Genomic DNA, 25,525 nt, shown 5'->3' on the forward strand with positions numbered 1-25,525 from the left:
AACATTTTGGTTGTTTGCCCTTCCATATATTTCTTCCATCATTGGGATCATTCTGTAAGCAGTTTCTGATCTCTGTTCCTATTTAAATATATTTTCCCCTGTTAATAAACATTTTCAAGTGCATGACTTTTAATAGTTGCGAACAGGATACAGTATTCCCTCCCTATAGTTTTATCATTGGATTTGTCTATTTATCCCTCCCCACCTGCCCTTCAAGAATAGATTTTACTCTCTCATACTTAGTAACTGAGAAGTAAAAAACCAAACCATTCCTGGGATGAGGAGTATATCAGTCAGGATCCAGTCTAAAACTGCAGCAGGTACTGCCCCTTCCTGGGTGAGGAAGCATTGCTGGAGTGATGCCTGCCAGAGAACCACACACAAATAGGAAGCTTGTAGGCAGGAGCAAGCTCTTTCCCCTCCAGGTTTCTAGTCTCCTTCAGAGCCCTCCATTTGACAGGGAGCCAGCCTGCAAAGCTGAAAGATGAACAGCAGAGTCCTGTGTCACAAAGCAAGATTGTTTTTAGCAGATGTAGGTAGGGGGGCACCAAAATCTGCATTTTTTTCTTTAAAAAAGCTTCCCAGATACAGTGATTAGGAAATTATGCAAGAAAGACACTAATTTTTTCCTTTTCACTCTTTTTAACTGAGTTTTTTATTTTTTAAATGAATCAGACAAATTAGGGGTTTATTTATTTACCAGAGCACAAAATGCATTGAGTTAATATAATACAAAGTGCATTCTCTGTAATCTTTGCTTTATGTGTGTCCTTAAATGACATTAATTCAGTATATAAATTTGTTAAACCAAAGTCAGCTGTTGGAAAGATCATCTGAGATATCAAATTCTAGTCAGATTACATGACAGATTAATAAAAAATTGAATTATACTTCATATTGCACTTTTAGGACTTTCAGATATTTGGAAATTAATACTATATAATACTTTGTAAATGTTTAAATCCAGTAACTTAGAGTATCATTGAATAGTAGATCAAATTATGTTTCATTGCCCTTTGACTTTTTGTTTGAAGTTATTAAAGCACAAACTTCAAGTGCATGCCAGAGATAATCAGATTGGAAATCTTAAATAAAGAGATTATTTTTCTATTCTAAAAATTTCTTTTTTTTTTTAAGTTTTTTTATTTATGTATTCATGAGAGACACGGGGGGCAGGGCGGAGGGCAGAGCACAGAGACATAGGCAGAGAAGCAGGCTTCCTGCAAGGAGCCCAATGTGGGACTTGATCCCAGACCCCAGGATCATGCCCTGAGCCAAAGGCAGATGCTCAACCACTGAGCCACTCAAGCATCCCTATTCTAAAAATTTCTAATTTACAGAGCTTATTTATAAAAACACTAATTTTATGGTGTTCCAGAAATTCCTTTAAAGCTCTGAGTTAATATCAGTCTGTATCCGTTAGAAATATTACCACATGCACACAAACATAAATGTAAAGGGATATTCACAGCACCATTGTTTATAACAGGAAAATTGGCAATAACATCAGTATATACCAATTACAGTAAATCTATAATAGAGTACTATGTGGCCATTAAGTAGAATGGAGACAATCTATATATACCAGTATGAAAAGGTGTTTGTGATAAACTGAGTGGAAAAAAAACAAGTTAATAGAATAGTGTGTCCCTTTTAAGTTGGTTAAAAAAGCAGAAAAGTGTAAAAGCTCATAGAAAAATATCTGGTAGGTTAAGAACCAAAGTATTTGTAGTTTTTCTCTATGTGCTAAAGGGGAAAATAAGGGAAGACTTACTTTTTCCCATTTGAATTTTTTAGGACTATATTTTACTTTTGTAATATTAAAAAGATAGATTGACATTTTGCTGAAAGAATTCTTTGCTATAAAATGGGATGGTGGCCTTAACTTGTCATCAGATAAAATGTAAATCCTGGTGGCTTGGCTGACTTGTGACCTGCCTAATACTATATGTTTTTTTTTTCCATAGCATTATAGCCTTCAGAAAGGCCAACAAAGTGGGTATTTTCATCAAAGTGACCCCACAACGTGAGGAGGGTGAAGTGACCGTGTGCTTTAAGATGAAGCATGATTTTAAAAACCTGGCAGCCCCCATCCGCCCCATTGAAGAAAGTGACCAGGGCACAGAAGTCATCTGGCTCACCCAGCATGTAGAACTCAGCTTGGGTCCGCTTCTTCCTTAAAAGGTGCCACTGGTGGGGCAGATCCCAAAGGACATTATCACCACGAGCCCACGTTAAAATGTGGAAGCCGCTGCTTCATTAAGCCTTGTTTGTAACAATGTACCCATGCACTACTGAATCCTATTCCTAGGAGGGTGGGGACATAGGCAAGGCATGGGGAACACAAGCTAACTGCTGTTCCTCTTGCTCTGACTTCTGTTAATACCAGTAAATCTGTCTCCCTCACTGAACCCTGCACGTCAAATAACAACAGCATTGTTCCCTCCCCAAAAAGGGAGATGGCTGTTCTTTGGAGTGGCATTGGATTTACCACCTGAAAAATTCTGACCATGTCTCCCAGTCTGATCTCAAAAAGGATCACAATCTCACAGATAAAATGTTAAATGATAACTGAAAGGTAGACCTTCTCTTAATGAGCCAGCATTGGTCCCAGTGTACCAACCGCTATCTGCATTCCATTTAGTTATAATCTCACAGTCCTAATGTATCCCTTCACTCGCTGCCATGCCTCCCATCTTGCTGAGGTTTCCATTTGACAGAATAGAATTGTCATACTGTCTTAATTTTGTGGTGTTTGGAAAAACCTGTGAGATTCTTAAGGCACTTTCATTTGCTTTCTTCTGAGAGAATACAGGATGCTTATGTATCAGGTGCTCTTAAAATTTCTTTCTCTTTAGAGTATGGAACTTATTCAAGCAATCACATGTCATGTCAAAGGGGTGGAAAATTCCATTCATTTTAAATGTTACCACAATATCCAGGGGTTAACGCTGACATCCGGAGGCAGCCTTTTTGTGTCTTACTCCCTCCTCCTCCCCTTTGCTCTGCCTCTTTAATTCAATAAGTTGTTCTAAATACTTGACACCTGGAAAGAGCCCAAAGAAAACTTGGTAGACAAGTTCACTTCTGGAATGCAAAAAACATTTTAAAGGTTAGATTTTTAGCATGATCCGAACTAATGTCTTTCCATTGATTTGAAGGGGAAAATAGCAATTACAATGTCTTGAATCCCAAATTGGATATTAAGATAAAGAAACTTTCCCCTTACTGAGTTTAAGACTTATATCATATGATATGTTGAATAAGGCCATTTTGATTGTAAACCATAAAGTAGTTCCGCTAGTCCCCCAGAATACTTGCCTGACAGCACATATGCTGTTTCCTTTTGGTATCCGGCAGTTGGCTTGTAACCTTAATTTCTGTGATGTTTTCTAAAATGAGACTTGACCAAGCAGACCACCAGCTGCACCACATTTTCCGTAAATGTATTGTTAGCAAGCAGCCAACACATTTTTGGGGAAAAGAGAAATTTCCTGTTTATCCTGTTTTTTTTTTTTTTTTTTTTTTTTTAAGTTCAAGCTTTTAATTTAAAAAAAAATTAAGATATATAGTAATCTAGAATACATTAGCTCCCTCTGGAAAGTAAAAATATTTAGGAAGCCTTTGAAAGACACTAAATTGTATTCAAAAGGTCAAGCTAACTTTATGAAACAATGTTCCACAGAGTAATATATATGCTGCAATATAAGAAAAAAATACACGTATTTCTAATATTATGACAATAATAAGTAAGGTTTAGCCTGTTAGGAGTTGGGGTAGGGGATTGTAATGACAAATTTGCAGTCTATAGAAATAGTTTAACTTTTTGTGACCCCACAGAGTGTCAGTTTTTATTTCACTACCTGCTAGAGCCTACTCGGAAGCCATTCCTCCAGATTTGCCGGTGGAGGACTCAAACGTCAAAGTAGAGAATAGAATGGCTTCCTGTGTTTACACATTTGCGTACTACACACAGTTGTATATTGTGCATTTATGGCATGTAGCTAGTACTCATTCCCAGAAATAATAATGTTGAAGTAATCAGTCTCATCACCCCCATGTGACACAGAAACACAAAAATACTTTTGATCATAGAAGTTTTTTTCTTCAGAAGCCAAATTAATTTGAAGTATAACAGAGCCATTGTTTTAATGTTTCCTCAAGATAGTTTTCAGTGCAACCAGTATTCTGTGTATTAGTATACATAAATTATGGTTCAACACCTGCAGCTGGTGAATTCGGAATTTTATTTGTTGCTTTTTTATATTAGATCAGGTGCAAGATTGTCAGTGCATAGACAGTGCCCACCACTGCAGACGAATGAGATGTCATTAGCACTAGAAACTACAGTTTTGGAAACATAAAGCTAAGTTAACTTGTATTTGTGGTTTGATTAGCCCATTAAGGTTTTGTTCAAAGTGCTTATAGGTATAATGAGCCAAGTAAATGTCATGCATATTTGTGAAGAAACATCCTTTTTGGTCCCTTTTGAGAATGAGAGGCACTTCCTTGATCTTTATGAATTACAGGTTCCTGTTTTGCCTTATAGCTTAACTTAATGTAGTGAAATAAAGCAGACAAAGCTTGAGTGTGTCTTTCATTTGCATTCAGGAGGGCTGATTGGAACAGCATGGCTCAGAGTCAGAAGACTGGCTTGGAGTGAAGAGAATTAGTATGTCAGTGGGGCATGCTCCCTCTTCCATTTCTTAAATGAACTAAGCTGAAACCTCATATAGTTAGTTCACTATAACAGAGATGATACTTGGGCTCCTTATATTCTCAGAACTAGTATATAAATGTTCTGTTAGGTTTCTATCAGCTTTTATCCTGAGTCATTGCTCCCAAAGATATATTTTCAGGTATCTATAGTGGCCCACCTCTGATAGGTAGCCACTCCTCCACCTTCACCTGTACTCCTGTAACTCTTCTTTCCCTCTTATCGTAGATGAACTGTTCATGCCCCTGTCTAAAGCCAGACCCACCACTTAGTGTAGTCGGTCTCATCCTGTCACCTGTTCAAGGATGTTACTTCAGCAATTCTTCCTCCACTCTCCTGCATTGTTTCCATCACCATGCTAGGATTTCTTTTATCTTAGAAACTCACCTCGTACCCCTCTTCAGCTGCTACTCCATTTCTCTACTCCCTTTACAGCAAAACTCCTTCAAAAACCTTGAGTACCTCTCCTCCTGTTCTTACCCGAACTGCTTCCACTTAGGCTGCCACCCCAGCACATCACCAAAATTGCTTATGTCAAGTTCTCCAACAATCCACACTGTTAAATGCATGGCTGATTCACAGTCCATATCTGCTTAATCTTTCAGTAGCGTCTGGCAGCTGATCTCACCCACCTTGAAAATCTTTCTTGACTTGGTTTCAGAACACAAAGCCTCCTGGTTTTGCTTCTACCTTACTGGCAAGCTTTTCTTCCATAAGGAATGTGCCAAGTATTTCTTACTCTTTTCTCTCTGCTCACTCTTAGTGATCTGTTTTCAGACTATTAAATTTACATACTGGGGCACCTGGGTGGCTCAGTGGGTTAAGCATCTGACTCTTGATTTCAGCTAAGGTCATGATCTCAGGATCATTGAGATCAAGCCCCATGTGAGGTCATGCCTAGCACAGAGCCTATTTAAGATTCTCCCTCTCCCCCTGCCATTCCCCGTGAGCGTGCTCGCTCTCTTTCTCTCATCTATCTATCATCTATCTATCTATCTATCTATCTATCTATCTATCTATCTATCTATCATCTACCAACTTTAGAATAGTCTCTGAAAGTTCAAAACCACAGTGGATTTTCTCTTACCACATCTGCTTCTCCTGCATTCATCCCTAACTAAATGGAACTGTATCCTTTCAGTTGCTCACAACAAAAACCTTGGCATCAACCTTGACTCTTTACATGCCACATGCAGTAAGTCAGCAAATCGTATCAGCTCCATCTTCAAACTATGACCACTTCACACACTCCACCATTACTATCCTGGGCCAGATCACCATAGGCTCTGTAGACCTTGAGGTTATTGCAGTAGCATCCAGACTGGTCTGACCTAACCCCACCCGTTACTCCGTGTTCAACACAGCAGCCAGAATGAATAAGGCATTTTTCCACTTCAAACTCTTAGGCTTTTTAGCTTGCCCAAGAGCAAAACAAATACAGACTCCTTTTAATGGCTAATGAGGTCCTACATGAAATGAACCCACCCCCTACCATCGCTGCCTCCCTGAATTCATCTGTTATTTCCCCATGCTTTGTCCACTCCAGCCATACAAGTCCCTGCTGTTCCTGAGTCTCCTTGGCAGGCATCTTCTCAAGGCCTTTGCACTGGATGTTCCATCTGCTTAGAAAGCTCTTCTCCCAGATACCTGTATAACTCACTCCCTCATCACAATCAGGCTTATGCTGAAAGATTTCCTTCTTAGGCTTTCCCTGACCACCTTGTTTAATGGTGTGAAAACTGTCTTCCCTAAGCACATTCCCTATTCCCCTTGGCTGCATTCTTTTTTTGCATAGCACTAAACACCAGCATAATATATTCTTTACTTTTTGACACATTACACTAGAACACAAACTCTATAGTGCAGGGATTTTGTCTTTGTTGTTTTTTAGTTTCTATAGCTCCAGAGAATAGAATACCTGACAAATAGTAGGCACCTAATGTTTGTTGAATAATGCCACCCTTTCCCTTATGTATATGTCTCTTGATCTTTTAGCTTTATTTTTTTAGTACACATAAGCCTCTTGTCATAAGCCAAATATCTCACTTGCCTTGAGCTTTCTTGTTCTACTGTTTTTTCTACCCAGAATACTCTTCCTTCTCTCTGCACCTTCTCCAGAACTATTTCTCTGCTGTCTTCCCATTTTTCCCTTACTCTCATCTAGAAATGATCTTGATCTACAGCACTGTTATCTCTCCAGGGCATTTCCCTTTTCCTTTATGGGGTTTTGTATGTGTGCAGCCCAGTTACTGGATTGCAGACTCATTCAGAGATAAATTTGAGCCCCTTTATCATGTGCCTCCCCTTTATTCCATTGAAAAAGCAGCCATGGGGAATCCCTGGGTGGCTCAGCAGTTTAGCGCCTGCCTTTGGACCAGGGCTTGATCCTGAAGTCCCGGGATGGAGTCCCACATCGGGCTCCCTGTGTGGAGCCTGCTTCTCCCTCTGCCTGTGTCTCTGCCTCTGCCTCTTTCTCTGTGTCTCTGTGTCTCTCATGAATAAATAAAATATTTTAAAAATTATAAAAAATATTAAAAAAGAGAAAGCAGCCAGCACAAACTAAAAAAAACTCAGCTGAGTCGCTTGATGCTCAATGGCAATACTTTATCCTCATTTTCTGGCAATCAGGGACATTTATAGAGAAATATATAATGACTTTAAGTATGAAATGCAAGTAACATTAAATAATATGGAATCTACCATATTTTTTTTAAAGATTTTATTTATTCATTCACAAGAGACACAGAGAGGCAGGCAGAGGCACAGGCAGAAGGAGAAGCAGGCTCCATGCAGGGAGCCCCATGTGGGACTCGATCCAGGGACCATGGGATCACGACCTGAGCCGAAGGCAGATGCTTAACCGCTGAGCCACCCAGGCGTCCTGGAATATACCATATTATTGAAAAAATAAAAAATGGCCCCTTTGTTAAAAAAAAAAAAAGTATCAATACCCATGTTTGTAACATCTAACACTCTTTTTGAAACCTAAGTTTCTAGTTCAGAGCTTTTGGCAGACAAAGTAGCTACTTGCTAAAAAAATACTGTTCATTTTCACTGTACTTGTTTTTAAGGCTACATCTAAACATGTGATACTAATTTCCCATTTATAGAAGTGACAAAAATTTTCCTCTTAAGCTGTATTTCAAAATGAGGTCACTCAGGAGTTCCAAGACTCCTGCCTGTGATGTAGGTATCTGGAAAGAGTGTCACCCCCTGCTCAAAAAGAAAAGGTGGATAGATGATAAAATCACAAATTTTATTGGATCAGAGAGCTGATATTGCAAAGCAACAAAGTAGCCTGAATTTCAAGGAGAGACAGAAACATAGACTGCGCTCTCCTGTAGCAGAGCAGCACAGCACGGGAAGAAGTGTGGACCATGATACGAATAGGTAAGAGAAAATCAACGAAAATCTTAAAGAATGGTTAAAAAGGCCAAATTTAGGCTAACATGACAGCATAAAATCCCTGGGAGCCTAAGACATTAGGAGCTTGCATGCACTCATAAGCTCTTTTCAAAACCTCCAGCGGGTATTCATGAGAAAGACCTACAAGGAGGGGAGGATCCTGGAGCTCCTCAGAGTGTCCTTGGTTTGGAGGCATGCAGGAGAGGTCTACTGCTACTATAGGAAAGCCAGGAGAGGGTGGGGAGATGGGGTAACTGGGTGACGGGCACTGAGGAGGGCACCTGATGGGATGAGCACTGGGTGTTACACTATATATTGGCAAATTGAATTTAAATTTCTAAAAATTAAAAAATAAATTTCTAAAAAAAAAAAAAAAAAGCAAAGGCAGGGAGCTTGCCTCCTCCTGCCCAGGCTCTTCCCTCATAAGGAGGAAAAAGGCCTAAACTACTAGGGGAGGAACAGAAAGTTGTGTCTTCCAAGGGCACAGGGGCCTGGTAAGAAAAATCCTCTACTCTTGGGGGAAAGGAACAAGATTTAGTCCTGAGCTCCAGGATTTTATACCAACCAAAACCATTAAAGTTGTACCACTGCAGGAAGGACTGGAAACTCTCCCCTACAAGGCCAGCCACAAACACAAGTCATGGTTTGGCTACCACAGACAGGAGGGCAAGAATGTTGAGGGAAAAAAAACATTCCCAAGGCCTGGCCACAAAGGACCTACTAAAGAATGAAGTTGAACCAGAACAAAGAACCCCCAACCTATTCCCAACTACCAGCCTAGCAAGGAGCTAATAACAACAGCAGCTGGGGGATATGCAAGGCCATAGAGACTTACCACTATGGTACAGGTGTGCCAGGCAGCTAAAAGCTAAGGATGAAATATGAACACTCGAGAAAAGTTTTTTAGCCCCATCCTAAAGCACAAAATAAGGCTAGAGGAAATGAAATCTGTAATGCACTGAAGGCAACCTTAGCAACAATAAAACCCAAACCCAGCTCAATTTCTAACTGGATTGACCAAATCCCAAATAGCCTAACAGATCTCTGCATTTCCAAGCATTAATACTATCTGCTTCAGTCTACTGTTACACAAGCAATGACTGGTATTTAATAAAAAATTTGAGTTACGGACAAGCCAGAAAAACTCATTTTTCATAGACAATAAGACCATATACAGATATGACCTAGATGTTGGAACTATCAGACAGGGACTTAAACTATTAACATGTTGAAAAATCTACTTGAAAATAGGGATAATATATATGAACATTTCAGCAGAGAGGCAGAAACTATAAAAAAGGGACAAATTGAAAAAAAAAAACAGGATCAGAGATGAAGAATATCCTCTATGAGCTCATGAGTAGGCTTGTCATAGCTGAGGAAATAATCAGGAAACTTAGAGAAAGGTCAATAGAAATGATCCAAACTGAACACCCTGCAAAATTAGTGAAACAACACCATATTCAAGATCTATGGAACAATATCTGATATGTATAATTGGAGTCCCAGATGGAGAAGAAACTAGACAGAAGAGTATTTAAAGAAATGATGTCTAAGTTTGCAAAACAGGGGCTCCTGGGTGTCTCAAGTCAGAAAAGCATGCAACTCCTGATCTTGGAGTCGTGAATTGAGCCCCAGGTTGGGTGCAGAAATTACTCAAAGATTTTAAAAACTTAAAAGAATTTGCAAAACCTAACAAAAGATAACAAACCATAGGGGCACCTGGCTGGCTCAGTCAGCAGCGCCTGCAACTCTTGATCTTGGGGTCCTGGGTTCAAACTCCAGGCTGGGCATAAAGTTTACTTGAAAATAAAAAATGAAAAAGGGGTGCCTAGATGGCTCAGTTGAAGCATCTGACTCTTCTGCTCAGGTCTTGATCTCAGGGTTGTGAGACTGCACTCTGCATCAGGATCCACTGGGCATGAAGCCTGCTTAAGATTCTCTCTCCCTCTACCCGTCCTCCTACTAAGAAAAAAATAAATCGTTTTAAAAAAGATAACATAGATTCAAGAAGGCAACATAAATCCAAGAACTTTCTCATACAGGAAACATATACTTACCATATGATCAAGTAATCCCACTCCTTGGTATTTACAAATGAAACGTATGGCCATACAACAGCATGAATGTGAATGTTTATAATGGCTTTATTTATAATCATTGAAATCTGGAACAACTCAAATGTTTGTCAACTGGCATATGGATTTTTTAACCTCCCTGGTACAACCAAACATTAAAATTTTCAGCAATATAAAATTAACATGTCAGGAAACCGATGTTGGCGAGGATGTGGAGAAAGGGGAACACTCGTACATTTTTGGTGGGAATACAGTCTGGTGCAGCCACTCTGGAAAACAGTTTGGAAGTTCCTCAAAAAGTTGAAAATAGAGCTACCCTACAACCCAGTAATTGCACTACTAGGTATTTACCCCAAAGACACAAATGTAGTGATCCAAAGGGGCACCTGCATCCCGATGTTTATAGCAGCAAAGTCCACAGCAACCAAACTATGGAGAGAGCCCAGATGTCCATTGACAGATGAAAAGATAAGGTGTGGTATACATACCACACCATCAAAAATGAAGCCATCAAAAAATGAAATATTGCCATTTGCAACCATATGGATGGAACGAGAAGATGTTACGCTAAGTGAAATAAGAATTGGAGAAAGAATTATACGATATCATGTGGAAGTTAAGAAAACAGGATCATAGGGAAAGGGAGAAAAAAAATCAGACATGACGAAATCAGGGAGATGAACCATAAGAGACTCTTAATCATAGGAAACAAAGTGAGGGGTGCAGGGGTCTGGGGGAGGAATGGGGTAACTGGGTGATGGGCATTAAGGAGGGCACGTGATGTAATGAGCACTGGGTGTTATATAGGACTGATGAATCACTGCTACCTCGAAACTAATAACATTATATGTTAATTAACTGAGTTTAAATTTAAAAATAAAAATTCTCAGCAATAGGAAGGAACAAGTTACTGATACATGTAACAATATGGACGAATCTCAAATACAATATTGGAAGAAAAGACGCCAGACTCAAAAAGCTATATAGGATTCCACTCATGATATTCTGGAAACAGCAAAACTACAGGAACAGGACAAATCAGTGGTTGCCGGGACTGCGTTGTGGGGAGAGAGGAATTTACTTGGTCACAAAGGAACTTTTGGGGGTGATGGAACCATTCACGATTTGTAGTGAATGTATGTAAAAATTCATAACTATATACCAAGGTAAACTTACTGTTCATAAATTATACCTTAAAACTGATTTTTTAAAAAATGTGATGACTTAAACATATTAGGTAGTTTAATAACAGCGTGTTAAAATTATGGACATGGTACAGAATGCTTGAATTCATAAAAATATTGGCAATGCAGTAATGAGTCGTTCAAAAAATGGTGTGACAACGGACGTGTTGATCCAGAAGGCCCTTTTTAATTTCATAAGGTCAGAAAAGAGTACTGTTGTCCTTGGGTCTGTGGTTCCACCCTTAGCTACACCACCAGAAGCGCTAGTTACTTAATCTCTCTAAACTCCAGGTTTCCTTTTCTATAAAAGAGGGACAATCATACTTGCCTAGAGGGTAGCGGTTGCCAGATAAAATGCAGGACATCCAGTTAAGTTAGACTGGACTTTCAGATGCCCGAGTCGTTTTTAGTATGAATGTGTCCCAAACATATTTGTTGGCTGTTTATCTGAACTTCAACTGGACGTTTGTGCTTCTGCTTGGTGAAGCTGGCAACCTCACCGAGAAGTTCTTGTGACAATTAAGAGATGGCACAGCAAGCCGGGGGCCCAGGGCTGGGCATGGTAAGCGCTCCGTGGGAGCTAACGCTGTTCTATTATTTTTGAAATGTTTTATTGGAGTTCAATTTGCCAACATACAGCATAACACCCAGTGCTCATCCCGCCCAGTGCCCGTCACCCAGTCACCCCCACCCCCCGCCCACCTCCCCTTCCACCATCCCTTGTTCGTTTCCCAGAGTTAAGTGTCTGTTTTAATCCCAGCCCCTCATTCCTTACTTGTTCCTTTATTTTTTTCGCTCAACTTTAAAATAAACCAATTGTACTGGCGGCTCTTCTCCCCAGGCAGCGACCAACTCGAAGCAAGCATCAGGGTACCACCCACCCGCACTCCCAACCGGTAAGAAATTCCGGGTGACGTCATGACGCACAAGCGCCGCCCCCCAAGGGCGCCCGAGACGCATAAATAAGACGTCAGCGGGCCGGGAGCCAGCCTCGGGGCCTGCCGGGATTGTGGCGGTCCCCTCTCCCCACTCGGAAGCCGCCGCTGCCTCCAGACGCTCTCAAGATGGCGACCTCTCTGGGTTCCAACACCTACAACAGGCAGAACTGGGAGGATGCGGTGAGTACGCTCGCCCGAGGAGGACAGAGAGAGGCGGCGGAGCCAGGCCTCCTTCGGGCAGGCTGGGCCGCGGCTGGCGAGCGGCCGAGGGAATGCGGGGACGGAGCCAGCGCTGCGGCCTAGCTCGCACGGAGCGGGCGGCTGGAGGGCGGCCCTCCTCCGCCGGCCGGGAGGGACGGGGCTTCGCGGGTCCGGGACCGGGACCGGCTCGCTCCCCATCCTCGCCCTCTCCACTCATTTCGAGCTGGTCTCTTCTCGCGCCGCCTGCCGGAAGTGCAGGCCGCGCCCCCTCCCGCGGCGGGGCCCGCGCTGGACCTCGGGTTCCTGCCCTGCCCTGACCCCCGCCCCGCTCCTCGCCTCCCCTCCCCCCGTGCCCACGAGTGTGGCTGAGACGGTAGGGTCTTCGGGGCCTGGCTCTCAACCACATTTCCCATTTTCACCAGGACTTCCCCATTCTGTGCCAGACGTGTCTAGGAGAAAACCCATATATCCGAATGGTGAGTGATCGCGCGTGAAACGAGAGTTCTCAGGTTCTGTCAGTGTTATGTATTGGCTCGCTGTCCAGTGAAATGCTTCTCGTAGCTACGCCAGAACAATGCGTTGCTCCTGTACTGACCTAGCCCAAAGCGTAGGGACGGTTTGCAAAGGACTGTCGTGCTTACTATTCTGTCCCTGGAACTCAGCAGCAGCCCTGAGATGTAGGAGTCCTACTAGAACAGCGAATATTTGTTGAGCATTACCTAGCAGTTAGGTCTGTTAACCAGAGGCAGAGACAGCTCTGTCTCCTCAATATGGCAAGTAAGGAGTAGACCTTGGATTTAAATTCAGATATGCTGACTCCAGGAACCTTAGCAAGGTAGGAGGAGAACCAGGACTAGATAGTAGGTGTCCTGACTCCTAACCAGGTGTCTTTAGTCTCTATAGTGTAAGGTAACCACATCTTTATAGATGAGGGGAAAATAATCAGTAATTAACATCTAATGATTAGAATAGGGCTGTGTTGTGATGGATCCCAGAGGTCTTAATTGACCCTATACAGAGTATCTGCACAGGATGAGTCTATAGTAGTTACCTCTGACTAACCGTTGTACAACGGGATGGCCATAGCTACGTCCTCCGTGATTTGGGGACTGTGGAAACTGTTAGGAATTTAAATTCTTCGGGAGAGAACTTGGGAGCCAGAAATGAGCCTAATAATTGTGGCAGTGGAAAGATACACATTTACCTGGTATTAGGTCTGTAATATTCTTAGGAGATTATAATTCACAGTAGCTGGTTACAGTATATCTCCTCTCTGCCACCTCCAGTTGGCGGTCCCCCCACCTCGTTAGGATGCCAGGGATCTCCGGACACATTTCTTGGCGGTTATCTTTGACGAAGGAGCAGACGTCTAGTTTTTATCTTTCTGTAACTTGCTCTTTTCTGTTTTTTCTGTTTCAGACCAAAGAAAAGTATGGGAAAGAATGTAAAGTAAGTGTGTCTGTTAAAGAGTAATGATGTAATTTCATTTTCCAACTTGCTGGGCTTTTGAGGTTCTCCAATAAAAATCAGCGCTACACAGACTATCATATATTATTTATATACTCATTGACTGTTAACTGTTTAGTGTGAGAGATAAGAAAGTGAGCTCTGTAATATAAAGATTCTTAACCTAGTGTCTGTGGATGGACTTTGAACCCTCTTGAGATGATATACTGAGTGTTGTCTGACAATGCACATAAGGATTTTAGCAGAGGAAGAAGGTCATATCTGTCACAAGATTCTTAAAGGAGTATATGGTAACTCCTCATTGCCCCCCAAAAAGATGAATGGTCATATTAGTGGTGGTTACCTCTAGTGTGGGGATGACTTTGAATATTTCATTTCTGTACTAGTGAATTTTTTTAACTCTTGGGGAAGGGTGTTATAAATGGGATTGAAACACCAGATGGTGTTTAGACTACTTGATCACTAAGATCTTTTTTAAACCCTACATTCAAGGATCTTTTCTTTCAGCCTCTCATTGTTATAAAATCTCTTGTCTTATTGTCCAGGTCAGCACCATTAACACTGTGTGGCTCTTACTTTGTTTTCCAGATCTGTGCCAGGCCATTCACAGTGTTTCGCTGGTGCCCCGGGGTCCGCATGCGTTTCAAGAAAACTGAAGTGTGCCAAACCTGTAGTAAATTGAAGAATGTCTGTCAGACCTGCCTTTTGGACCTTGAGTACGGTATGTTTGCCCTGTCTCACAGATCTGAAAGCATGCAGATGCAGGTGCCGTGGATGACAGATCAGTCTTTTTGTTTCCTATTTCTCACCCCATCTCTGCTCTGACCCCACTTTGGAGTGTCCACTCTGCTCTCCTTTTCCTAGAAGAGGAGAATCATACTAGGCCATTCTAGAGCCCTTCTGAACAACAGGAGGAGCTTAAGGAAAAGTTGGGAATTCATCAGAACTGGCCCAAACCTCTCTCGTTTACATGCCTATAGCCAAAGCACTGTTCATATAATAGGTAATTTCTTTTCCTTGGGCTTCTTTCAAGATCCAAAGCTCTTTCCCACAGTCCCTACCAGAAGCATAGCCAGTTGTGTTAGGTTTTTGTCTCAACTGTGTTTTTAGGACTGATATACTATAACTGCTACTACTTAAGAGTAACTCCTTTTGAGGGTGATCTTTTTTGTTTTTTTAACTACAGGTGACATTTTGTTCATGAGAAAAATACTTTTTTTTTTTTTTTTTTTTTTTTTTTTATATGATAGTCCCACAGAGAGAGAGAGAGGCAGAGACATAGGCAGAGGGAGAAGCAGGCTCCATGCACCGGGAGCCCGATGTGGGATTCGATCCTGGGTCTCCAGGATCACGCCCTGGGCCAAAGGCAGGCACTAAACCGCTGCGCCACCCAGGGATCCCGAGAAAAATACTTTTTCAACAAGAGTTTCTACTATACAATAAAAGGGAAAATATAAATTTATATATATGTTAAGGTCAGAAAGATTGCTGATTGGAGTCCTGATCACATATTGTGTAATATTATTTATATGTTTGTTAAAAGAAGTGTTCTGGTTCTGGAATACAGTGATTCATACATGCCTGTGACTATCCAGAGGATCTGTAAGACCCCTAAAAATAACTCACTTTTTACATTTATTTTAAATCTGTTCTAATAAAACCTAGGTACTTTATTAATTACAGGTCGAGTCTGACTGTAAGCAAATGTTGTTCATCTAAAATATGTTCTAAAACACTGATTTCAAATTTCATGACAGCTCAAGAATTTGGACAGTTTCATAGAACTCTCTATGGTAATTTTGATCTGATGGTAATGAAAATTTTGAAGAAAAATAAAGCCTCCAATACTTAGGAAGCTAGAGAAGGGAATAATGATGTTGTATTCCATGTGCAGGTTCAGTATGGATTTGTTTTAATGTTTGTTTGAGGGTTTTTTCCTCTTTTCTTTTGGACTAGGCCTGCCCATCCAGGTTCGTGATGCAGGATTGTCTTTTAAGGATGACATGCCAAAGTCAGATGTCAACAAAGAGTACTACACACAGAATATGGAGAGAGAAGTATGCTGCCACTTTCTTGATGTAATTTTATTTTTGGTAGAATCCTAGTGGATTGACAGTCTACATAATTTATCTTTTGAACTTGTCATCCCTCTATAGATTTCTAACTCTGATGGAACGCGACCAGTTGGCATGTTGGGGAAAGCTACATCCACCAGTGACATGCTGCTCAAGCTGGCCCGGACCACACCCTACTACAAGAGGAATCGACCCCACATTTGCTCCTTCTGGGTAAAAGGAGAATGTAAGAGAGGAGAGGAATGTCCATACAGGCAAGAGCTGAATTGCATTTTCATTATTAGCTTTCAGATAATTAGTCATCTAAGAAATGGAAGCTAGCTTAAACTATTTCTGCTTCAAAATCTACAAGTTTATACAACTAGTGAGGTAGATTTCATGTCTTAGGGCTATTACATTTAGAAGACCTTGTTTAAATTGTTGTTCTTACTTGTAACGGGACTTAATTGTAACCAGGCTTTGGGAAACTAAGTTTGTTATGCCATATAATATAGATATTGACTCTAGAAGTTTCCACCTGAGAGGTAAGTCATCACTATCATAGTATAACTAGCTTGAATCTCAGTGCATAGTTGAAGTCCAGTAAAGGCCAGACCGCTAAAGGGTGTATGAGCATGTTTTAGTCAAGACTGCCAAGCATCTGGATTAGGAGTTCTTGACTTGGGGTTGGTTGACTCCACACCCACAGGGGGCGGGGGACTTTTTTTCTGGGGCTGGTTTCTAGCTTTAATAAGACTCTCAGTGTAATGCAAGACCTCAGATACATTAAGAACCATTGACCTAGAGAAGGGTACCCATGTTTTTGGTTACTTTTTGTTTTAGAGCGGATTGTGCAAAAAGTATACTCTGGTAGGGAAACACTGTTACTCTGGATGGCCATTATTTAAATGGCTTTTAGGAGGCTGGCAAGTCTTTGTGTGATTATAGTGAATCCTTTAGTATTAGCTCTGTCATGATAATATGTTTTGGTAGGGTGGTGATTTCTAGTTCAAAAGGCATTTCTGAGCCTGTATATATAGCTACTGTTGGGTGATACCTGTAAATTATCTTCCTTTGTTGCACCTTCATGTGCTGTTCTTTCTTGAACCATAGACATGAAAAACCAACAGATCCAGATGACCCCCTTGCTGATCAGAACATTAAAGACCGATATTATGGTATCAATGACCCTGTGGCAGATAAGCTTCTAAAGCGAGCTTCCACAATGCCTCGTCTGGACCCGCCAGAGGACAAGACTATCACCACACTATATGTTGGTGGTCTGGGCGATACTATTACTGAGACCGATCTAAGGTTTGTAAAATTTTATGAGCTCTTTCTGCTTTTAACTGTCCGGGAATACTTTCTTGGCAAAAACACAGACAAGCATGATAATTCTGTGTAAAAAAACATTTTTCTTTAGCCACTCTGAAGTTAGTATCATGCTGACTAGAATTTTTATAAAATTGTCCTTTCCAATGCCAGAGTAATGTTCATCGACAGTGGTTGCTTGGTCCTTGCATATGATAATAATTACATGAGATTCTTCTTCTTTTTTTTTTTTTTTTAAGTGAGAGAGTACACAGCGGGGAGCAAGGAGATGCAAATGCAAGGCAGAGAGGGAGAGAGAAAATCTTAAACAGGCTCCATGCTGAGCATGGAGCCAACATATGGCTTAATCTCATAACCCTGAGATCGTGACCTGAGCCTAAATCAAGAGTCGGATGCTTAAGTGGGCATCCCAGGTATCCCTTGTGTGAAATTCTATTTGATCTAGTAGCTAATTAGAATTTTTAAAATAAGGCATATATCTCAGTATGATTATGTCAGAGAGAGAGAACTTGGCAATTATAAAACATGTTTTAAATTGTTGTCTTTTTAAAGAGATTTGTATTTGGTGTTATTTGTATTATCCTTGGCTTGTATTTTGCTTGGCTAGATGAGACATCTGGACAGATAGTGATAGGAATTACCTCTTGCAAAGAGATAAAATGAAGAATCTCCTATACGTGTATAACACGTCCTTGGTAGCCTTCTCCGTTAAATCTGGTCTAAGTGAGCTAGACTGGCAGGTGTTTCCCTGCTCCTCCTCCTCCTCCCTTTTGCCATCATTGTCATTGTCGTTTTGCAACCTTAAATTTTTTTTTTTTTTAATGTTCTTGGCTCATGGGCCATGGGGGGCTGTGGTTTGCCAGATCCTTATATAGGGTTTAGGGTCCCAAAGGAACCTCCTGGAGCTCCCTTTTTCTCCATGAGGAAAACCTCTGACATGTTTGTAAACCATTATTTACTCATTTTTCTTAATCTCCGTAAGTAGCACCCACGATACAGCAGGATATTGGAGGGACTAACCTGCAGATGATTAGACACATAACCATGGGGCCCCCTGCCTTGTAAATCAGTGGAAAAGTGATTAATCATCCATTGCAACCTCCTGGGAGAGTATCCCTAACTCTCCTGTTTCTCTGCCTTTTTACCCCTTCAGAAATCACTTCTACCAGTTTGGAGAAATCCGGACGATCACTGTTGTGCAAAGACAGCAGTGTGCGTTCATCCAGTTTGCCACGAGGCAGGCTGCAGAGGTGGCTGCGGAGAAGTCCTTTAATAAGTTGATTGTCAATGGCCGTAGACTCAACGTGAAATGGGGAAGGTGAGAATTAGACTATTTTAAAATAGCTTTACTGAGGTTTTTAAGAATGTGTTCCATTATCTGGGGACTAGTATGTTTTTGGTGAACAGGTTTAAGCCAGTAGGACCTTTAAGAAGAGTATTTCATTTTCTAACACTTCAGTGCTGTGGACATTGGGAAGATCCTACTTGGAAAGTTTATTCAGGATTTTGATGTGGTAATCTACTCCTTTGAAGGTTTGTGTTTTTTGTGACTAGGTATTGTAGGCCAAGTGTGATACCGGGGTATAAAAGTGGATGTGATGCCTTAGACCTAGATTCGGCCCTCTAGAGGTTGTCCAATGGAGAAGAATAGGTTATTTAAGTTTGAAAGTGATGATTGCATAAGAGACTCAGGTTGAAATGCCCTGAAGGTTCAAAGGGAGAACATGTTTCCAGCAGGAAGGAAATCACTGAGAACAGCAGTGCCCCTGACCATGCTTCTAGTGTGCCAAGTAATTAGCGCTATGCCAAACAACACAGAGGTAGCTTCTCATCTGTACAACATTTCCAGCAGATTTTGGATCTAGGTCTTTATGGCTTCAAAACATTTGCTTTTATCCACTCTGCACTGTGGCATTTATGGGGAAAGAGTGTTTGCCAAAGAGGAGGCAAGGAGCAAAGGATCTCCGCTTCCCTAAGAAATATGAGAAGCAGAGGTATGAGAGAAGGTGGGACCAAGTGTTGATGTCGTATGTGTCTGTGTCTTCTAGGTCCCAAGCAGCCAGAGGAAAAGAAAAAGAGAAGGATGGGACCACAGACTCTGGGATCAAGCTAGAGCCCGTTCCGGGACTGCCAGGAGGTGAGTGCAGACTTTCTGCCTACCCAGTAGCCTGCTGACATGGGATGCTCACACTGCCCTGATGTTCCTCAGTATGAAGGGAGACCAGCTAGGTCTCTGGTTCCTGCAGCAGCCTTTCTCTCCCAGCAGGAGCCCAGGACTAACAGGAGGTAGAAACAGTGTTGCACAGTTGTCTCCCCTCTAACTGTTGGCTGTTTTCTGTTCTCCAGCTCTTCCTCCTCCTCCTGCAGCAGAAGAAGAAGCCTCTGCCAACTACTTCAACCTGCCCCCGAGTGGTCCTCCAGCTGTGGTGAACATTGCACTGCCACCTCCCCCTGGTATTGCCCCACCCCCACCCCCAGGTAACGTGCATCTTTCTTCTCAGTAAATAGGTCTAACTTAGCCCAGAAAAATCCTTGTGAGAGTCCTGTCTTCACACCTCATTATCGTGTCTAAATCCTTTGAGTTTGCCCCATAGAGGTATGCAAGTAAACCTGATTTGTTAGGATCCCTGATCTGTGATTTTTTTTTCCTGGCCTGCCAAGGTTATGTATACTCAGATATGGGAGTTACTATATTATAGTGATCTATATCATCAGTTTGTTCCCTGTTCTGAACTGAATCCTAAATGATGTCTTAAAGTGTCATTGCTCTAGGATATAAGATACAGGGTTTGTGCCAGGATGTAAATTTACTAAGAAAATCTTGTTCCAAAAATGTATCACATGAACTAAACAGTGTGCTTGGTTTCGTAATTAAGTTAAATTTTGGCTCAAGTTACATTTGGCTTTATCTTTGGGGGCAAGTAGGGGGCAGTAATAAACAGTTCAGGGATCAGCACAGTGTATCATGCTGCTCTAGAAGCTGTCCATGACAATGTGAAGAGTGTAGGTAAATGACAAATAGCTAGTTCTCCTGTGGCAGAGTCCTCATCCTCTCTAACCAAGTCCTGGTTTCTGAACACCCTCCATTCTAGTATAAAGCATTGATATTGGTGGTGACAGGGTCTTGCCTCAGAGTGATTTCTTCCCCCTCCCAAATCCTGATTGAATCCTGTCCAGTAGGCATTGTGTGTTCCATAAACACCAAAGGCTCAGATGACACAGTATTGGATACCTTGCTTGAGTCCTGTGTGAGGACTTGTAGTCTGGTGTGAGGGGACAGGTTTCTCAAACCAAGGAAGTACTACAGGTAGATGTTCCTAAGCAAGTCTGGGAACTGATGTTTTTTTGAAGTCCCTTCTCATTTTGATTCATGTGTAGGTGCTTTTAACCATAGAAAGATTCAGAGGTTTGAAAGGTTGTCAAGGAAAGTGCAAGCCTAACAAATTTGTCCTCTCCCATCTGCAGGTTTTGGGCCACACATGTTCCACCCAATGGGACCACCCCCTCCTTTCATGAGGGCTCCAGGACCAATCCACTATCCTTCTCAGGACCCTCAGAGGATGGGAGCTCATGCTGGGAAACACAGCAGTCCCTAGCACATTATCACCACTCCGGGGCTTTACAGAAGAAAGGGCGCTTCAGAATCCCAGTACATGAATCTTGGAATAAATATATTTTTCCTTCCTTTGTAGTTTCCATGGTAGCTGAATGTGTTCAGATGTGGGCAGTCGGAGAAGGATAGCCATGCTTTCCTACACGTATTCCAAGGATTGATGGACCTCAAATAAGCTGCCATTAACACATCTGGTTACTACTCTAACATACTAATAAAACTTATCGCCTGTTCTCCTTATTTCTCTGGTGAACAAGCAACCGGGTGAATTGGAATGTCTAACTGAGTTACCATCCCAATTATATGTTCATTTTGTATCTTTTTTTGGGGGGGGGGGTGGAATTGACCTGCAGTAAAATCTTTTTGACCATTTTTATGTCCAGTGGGTATTTTTCCTTTTTATCATCTGAAAAAAGATTACTAGTACTAATCATTGTAGTGGCATGAGTGTGATTTAACACTTCAGAAGTCACATTCTCAAAAAGAGACAAGTAGAAGCCAGCACCCAGCACAGCCCAGATCTTTTCTTACCTCTCCTTTCCTCATTTATTACTAAAGGAATCTGGCGGATAGTTTTCTCTCTCTGCGCTACCAAAACAAGGCAAAAACAAAAAATGCTTTTTATTCCTGTCAATTGGATGGAAACACAAATGTCATGGAGCTGTGTATCATTGAAGGAATCTGGTGTCTGGGATGAAATTCTTTTTAAAGAGCTTCCTGTAAAACACGTGAACAAACTGTGAGACAAAAGGCATGGGCGCGTGTTGGAAGACTTGTGACCTGCAGCTGGGACTGTCACCTCCAGCATTCACCTTCATGTGTCTTCAGCCCCCGCTTCTGGGCAGGGGACTCTGTTTGGTCTTAGAATGTTTGGATATAACTGAATTGTAGTTGGTAAAAATAATTTGATGTTGTGTTGTGTTTTTTGTTTTTAAAAAATTAAAACGGGTCAATTTTCCAAACCTTGTCATAGGCTTATTTCTAGATTTTTGTTTTCTGTATCCTTTGGTAGCTCACCTGGAGGTCAGTAGAAGTTAGAAACCAGTACATTTTTGGCTTTAGGCTGTTTTGATTTTTATCTCTGTATCCATTCTACAATGGGAAGAAAGCCCAGGCCTTTTTATTAAGTACTTATGGTTGTGAGGCTGAAATAAGATAATGCACAGAGGGCACTCAATGCAGAGCCTGCCATGTGGTGGTTGATAAGTGGTAACTTTAAAAAGTCATTGCCATACTATACAAGTCATTTTAAAGGGAAACAAGCAAAAGTTATCTAAAAATCAACTTTTCCTGAAGCCAATTCCGTGTCATGTACCTAAAATGTCTATATATTTATGGGATGGACATAACTCATATAACCATTTTTAGCCTCTCTGGAGAACTTTTTTTTTCCTCTAGAGCACTTCATCTTGAGCATCTTTTTGTTTTGTTTTTTGAGGGTTTGTTTTTTTTTTAAGATCTAAAAGTTAATTTAGAAGGACTTAGAAATTTTGATTTAATTTCTAGTAGTACCAAATGTGAACTAATGAGGTTACTTCCAAGTGTTATGACACCATTTTGGGTAGGGTTGGGTTTGTTTTTGGCATACTTTTGAATATGTAAAAGATTTTTAGCCAATTTGTGAATAAGATGTGGATAACATGTAATGTTTTAATAATTGCCAAGTTTGATTTTACCTGTACATGTATACATATACATATGTAAATATGACTCCAATTGTATATTCTTGCCTTTTTGAGAAGGAGGAGATTCTAAATTTTGTGCACTGCCTGGCTATGGATATTTATTTTTTTGAAAAGCATAATATGCCAGCATAAATTGAAGTATAAAAACTGCTCAATCTTTCTTGAGTGAATCAAAATTAAGAGCAATTAGATTCTGACAAAAACTCTTTGGTACTTAACCAACTCCATTTCCTTTTCCTCCAGGGTACACAGCTGGGGGCACACTTGGTGAAAAGTAACCTTTGCATTCCCAGACCAGGTCTGTAAAAACCTCTTGCTTAATCCTCTGAGTTCTTTCCCCATCTCGCTAATATCCCTCCCATGGAGGGAGGAAGATGGAAGGAGCCTGGGTTCTCTTCACTGCTCTGAAGAGAGCACTGTGATGGGAGGAATTTTTGTTGGAGTAAGCTACTGAGACCTGGGGGTTTATCTGTTACAGCAGCTAGTGTTACTTATAACAGAGATGTCGTTGACTCTCGTCACACAAAAAAGAGAAACCCCAGTTTTATTTATACCGAGTCATGGTTTTTTTTTTTTTTTTTTTTTTTTCTTCCGAGTCATGGTTTAAACAGACTCTGGAGCCAGGTTACTGTGTTCAGTCCTCCCTTCAGCACCTCCCAGTGTTGTGCCCTTGGGCACATTACTTAACCTCTGTTTACTTGTCCTATTGCCTCACCTCCTAACCCTTCTCACTGCCTATAGTATTTTGAGGTCCTCATATGGAGAAGGCCCAGAAAGTACAACATCATGACAACTGAACTGCTCATGACAGTGACTGCTCATAGGACAAAGAGTGATGTAACATGTTTTAGAAGCCAAGTCAGTGAACGACTGTATCCTGAAATAAATGGAAGTGAAAGAGGAGTCTAGGATGACCCCCCAGTCTCTTGTTTGGTCAAATGGTGGAAGGATGCCTTTTCCTGACAGAAAGATGGGTAGGGGAAGAGAGTGAGATTGGGAAGTAAGGATAAGAAAATGATCCAATGTGGATTTTGGTAAGTTTAAGTTACCTAGGAGACCGGTGGCAATCCCCAGCCTAAAGGGAATTGGAGCTTAAGAAAGATCAAGATTTGGGCGTTGGTGATGAAGTAGCATTTGATGCTCTGGGTGTGGAGTGAAATCCTGCAGGATAGGGATTTAGAACATTAGTTCTTAAACCTCAGTAGATAAGTTCCTTCAGTGGATCTAAGTAAGTTGGTGAGGCAGACAACCCTCTGAGAAAGACTGGTATAGGATGAAATGGCTTTCTAAGATTAGAATAAGTTTTTCCCCAGAGTTCCTCTAGTCTTTGTATTCTCCCTAACATTTTTATTATAAAAATTTTCTAACCTACAGGAAGTTTGAATGAATCTTACTGTGAGCAGTCATATATCCACTAACTAGATCCACAATTAACATTTGGCCATATTTGCTTCATCACATATCTGTATTCCTTTATGCATCTGTCAATCTTTCTTATGCATTTCAGAGTAAATTGAAGACATCAGTATACTTCTCTTTGAAGCACTTACGCATTTATATAATTAGCCAGAGTTCAGTATTTGTAGCTTTTCTAGGTAGAATTTACATAGATTGTAATGCACAGATCTTGAGTATGCTATTCAAGAATTTTGATGAGGTGTCCATCTTATGTGACTCAAATCCCTGTCAAGATGTAGAACATTACCATAATTCCAGAAAAATTCCCCCTGTCAATACCTACCGCCCCCACCCCCAATCTCCAGAGGCAACTACTGTTCTGATTTTTTCACTGTAGATTAGTTTTACTTATTTTAAAACTTTATATAAATGGAATCATGCATTGTAAACTCTGTACTTGGCTTCTTTCCAACAACATGATGTTTTGAAGGATCATCCATGATGTTGTGTATAAATCCTTTTTATTGTTGAGTAGCATTCCACTGTATGATAATACCATCACTTACCTATCAACTTTTTGCTATCATGAATTAATGCTGCTATGGACATCCTTGTACACATTTTTTTTTTTTTGCGAATATATGTTTTTATTTCTCTTGAATAAATAGAGTGAAATCCTGGATCATAGGGCTGATGATGCCTGTTTAGTTTTAAAAGAAATTGTTAGGCGTTTTCCCAAAGTGGTAGAACCATTTTACATTCCCACCAACAAAAGTTCCAGTTGCTCTACAACATCAACAAAATTTGATGTAAAAACTCTTTTGACTGTTAGCCATTCTGGTGGGTGTATCATAGTATTTCATTGTGGTTTCAATTTGCATATCCATTTTGACAAAGAAGTTGAGTACCTTTTCAAGTAGTTATTGGTCATTTATATCTCTTCTTTTGTGAAATATCTGTTCAAGAATTTAGGCCATTTTTTGGCTGCCTTTTTATTTATAGAATATACATAGATCTATATATATTTTAGATATTCGTCCTCTGTCATGTTTGCAAATACTTAATCCAAGTCTGCCTATGTCCTAATGTGCAGATAATGAGCAGAGAGTTCTCATTTAATGAAGTCCAGTTTATTGTCTGGCATACCAAAATTTGTATGAGTTTGCCAAGGCTGCTGTAACAAGGTATCGTAAACTGGGTGGCTTAACCAACAAATTTAGTGTCTCACCTTTCTGGAGGTTAGGCATCCAAGATCAAGGTGTTGGTAGTGTTGATTCTATTTAAGGCTGTGAGAATATGTTCCAGGGCCCTCTCCTAGCTTCTGGTGTTTGCTGTCAAGCTTTGGCATTCTGTGACTTACAGAAATATCATCCCTGTATCTCCCTCATTTTCACATGGTGTTCCCCCTGTGTATATATCTGTTTTCAAATTTCCCCTTTTATTTTTTTAAAGA

General features: G+C 40.9%; 2 protein-coding genes and 1 long non-coding RNA gene across 6 annotated transcripts in view; 2 read left to right on the forward strand and 1 right to left on the reverse strand.

Annotated features, from left to right (window-relative positions):
• DCTN4 (dynactin subunit 4) overlaps positions 1–4,588 on the forward strand; it is a 29,247-nt gene extending 24,659 nt beyond the window's left edge. For all 3 annotated transcript variants that reach the window (XM_072824481.1, XM_072824482.1, XM_072824483.1), the window contains one exon: positions 1,968–4,588. In XM_072824481.1, the coding sequence (XP_072680582.1) occupies positions 1,968–2,181 (214 nt within the window). In that variant the 3' untranslated portion in view covers positions 2,182–4,588. The remainder of the gene's footprint in view (positions 1–1,967) is intronic.
• On the reverse strand, positions 273–12,586 carry LOC140632466 (uncharacterized). The gene is made up of 2 exons (XR_012030067.1): positions 12,160–12,586; positions 273–477 (listed from the first exon to the last, which is right to left on the reverse strand). It is a non-coding gene; the product is annotated as an uncharacterized lncRNA (long non-coding RNA).
• Positions 12,105–21,951, forward strand: RBM22 (RNA binding motif protein 22). 2 transcript variants are annotated; one of them, XM_072824485.1, is made up of 11 exons: positions 12,105–12,502; positions 12,946–12,999; positions 13,943–13,972; positions 14,579–14,711; positions 15,947–16,047; positions 16,147–16,319; positions 17,158–17,358; positions 18,530–18,694; positions 19,425–19,513; positions 19,723–19,854; positions 20,842–21,951. In XM_072824485.1, exons 1-11 carry the CDS (start codon positions 12,449–12,451, stop codon positions 20,970–20,972), a joined length of 1,263 nt encoding a protein of 420 aa, XP_072680586.1. In that variant the 5' UTR covers positions 12,105–12,448; the 3' UTR covers positions 20,973–21,951. The 2 variants fall into 2 exon arrangements, with proteins under 2 accessions (XP_072680586.1, XP_072680587.1); XM_072824486.1 differs by lacking the exon at positions 12,946–12,999 and having other exon boundaries at positions 12,341–12,502.
• Positions 21,952–25,525: the final 3,574 nt, after the last annotated feature.

The sequence above is a fragment of the Canis lupus genome, chromosome 4 (genome assembly GCF_048164855.1).
Source record: "Canis lupus baileyi chromosome 4, mCanLup2.hap1, whole genome shotgun sequence".
Lineage (NCBI taxonomy): Eukaryota > Metazoa > Chordata > Mammalia > Carnivora > Canidae > Canis > Canis lupus.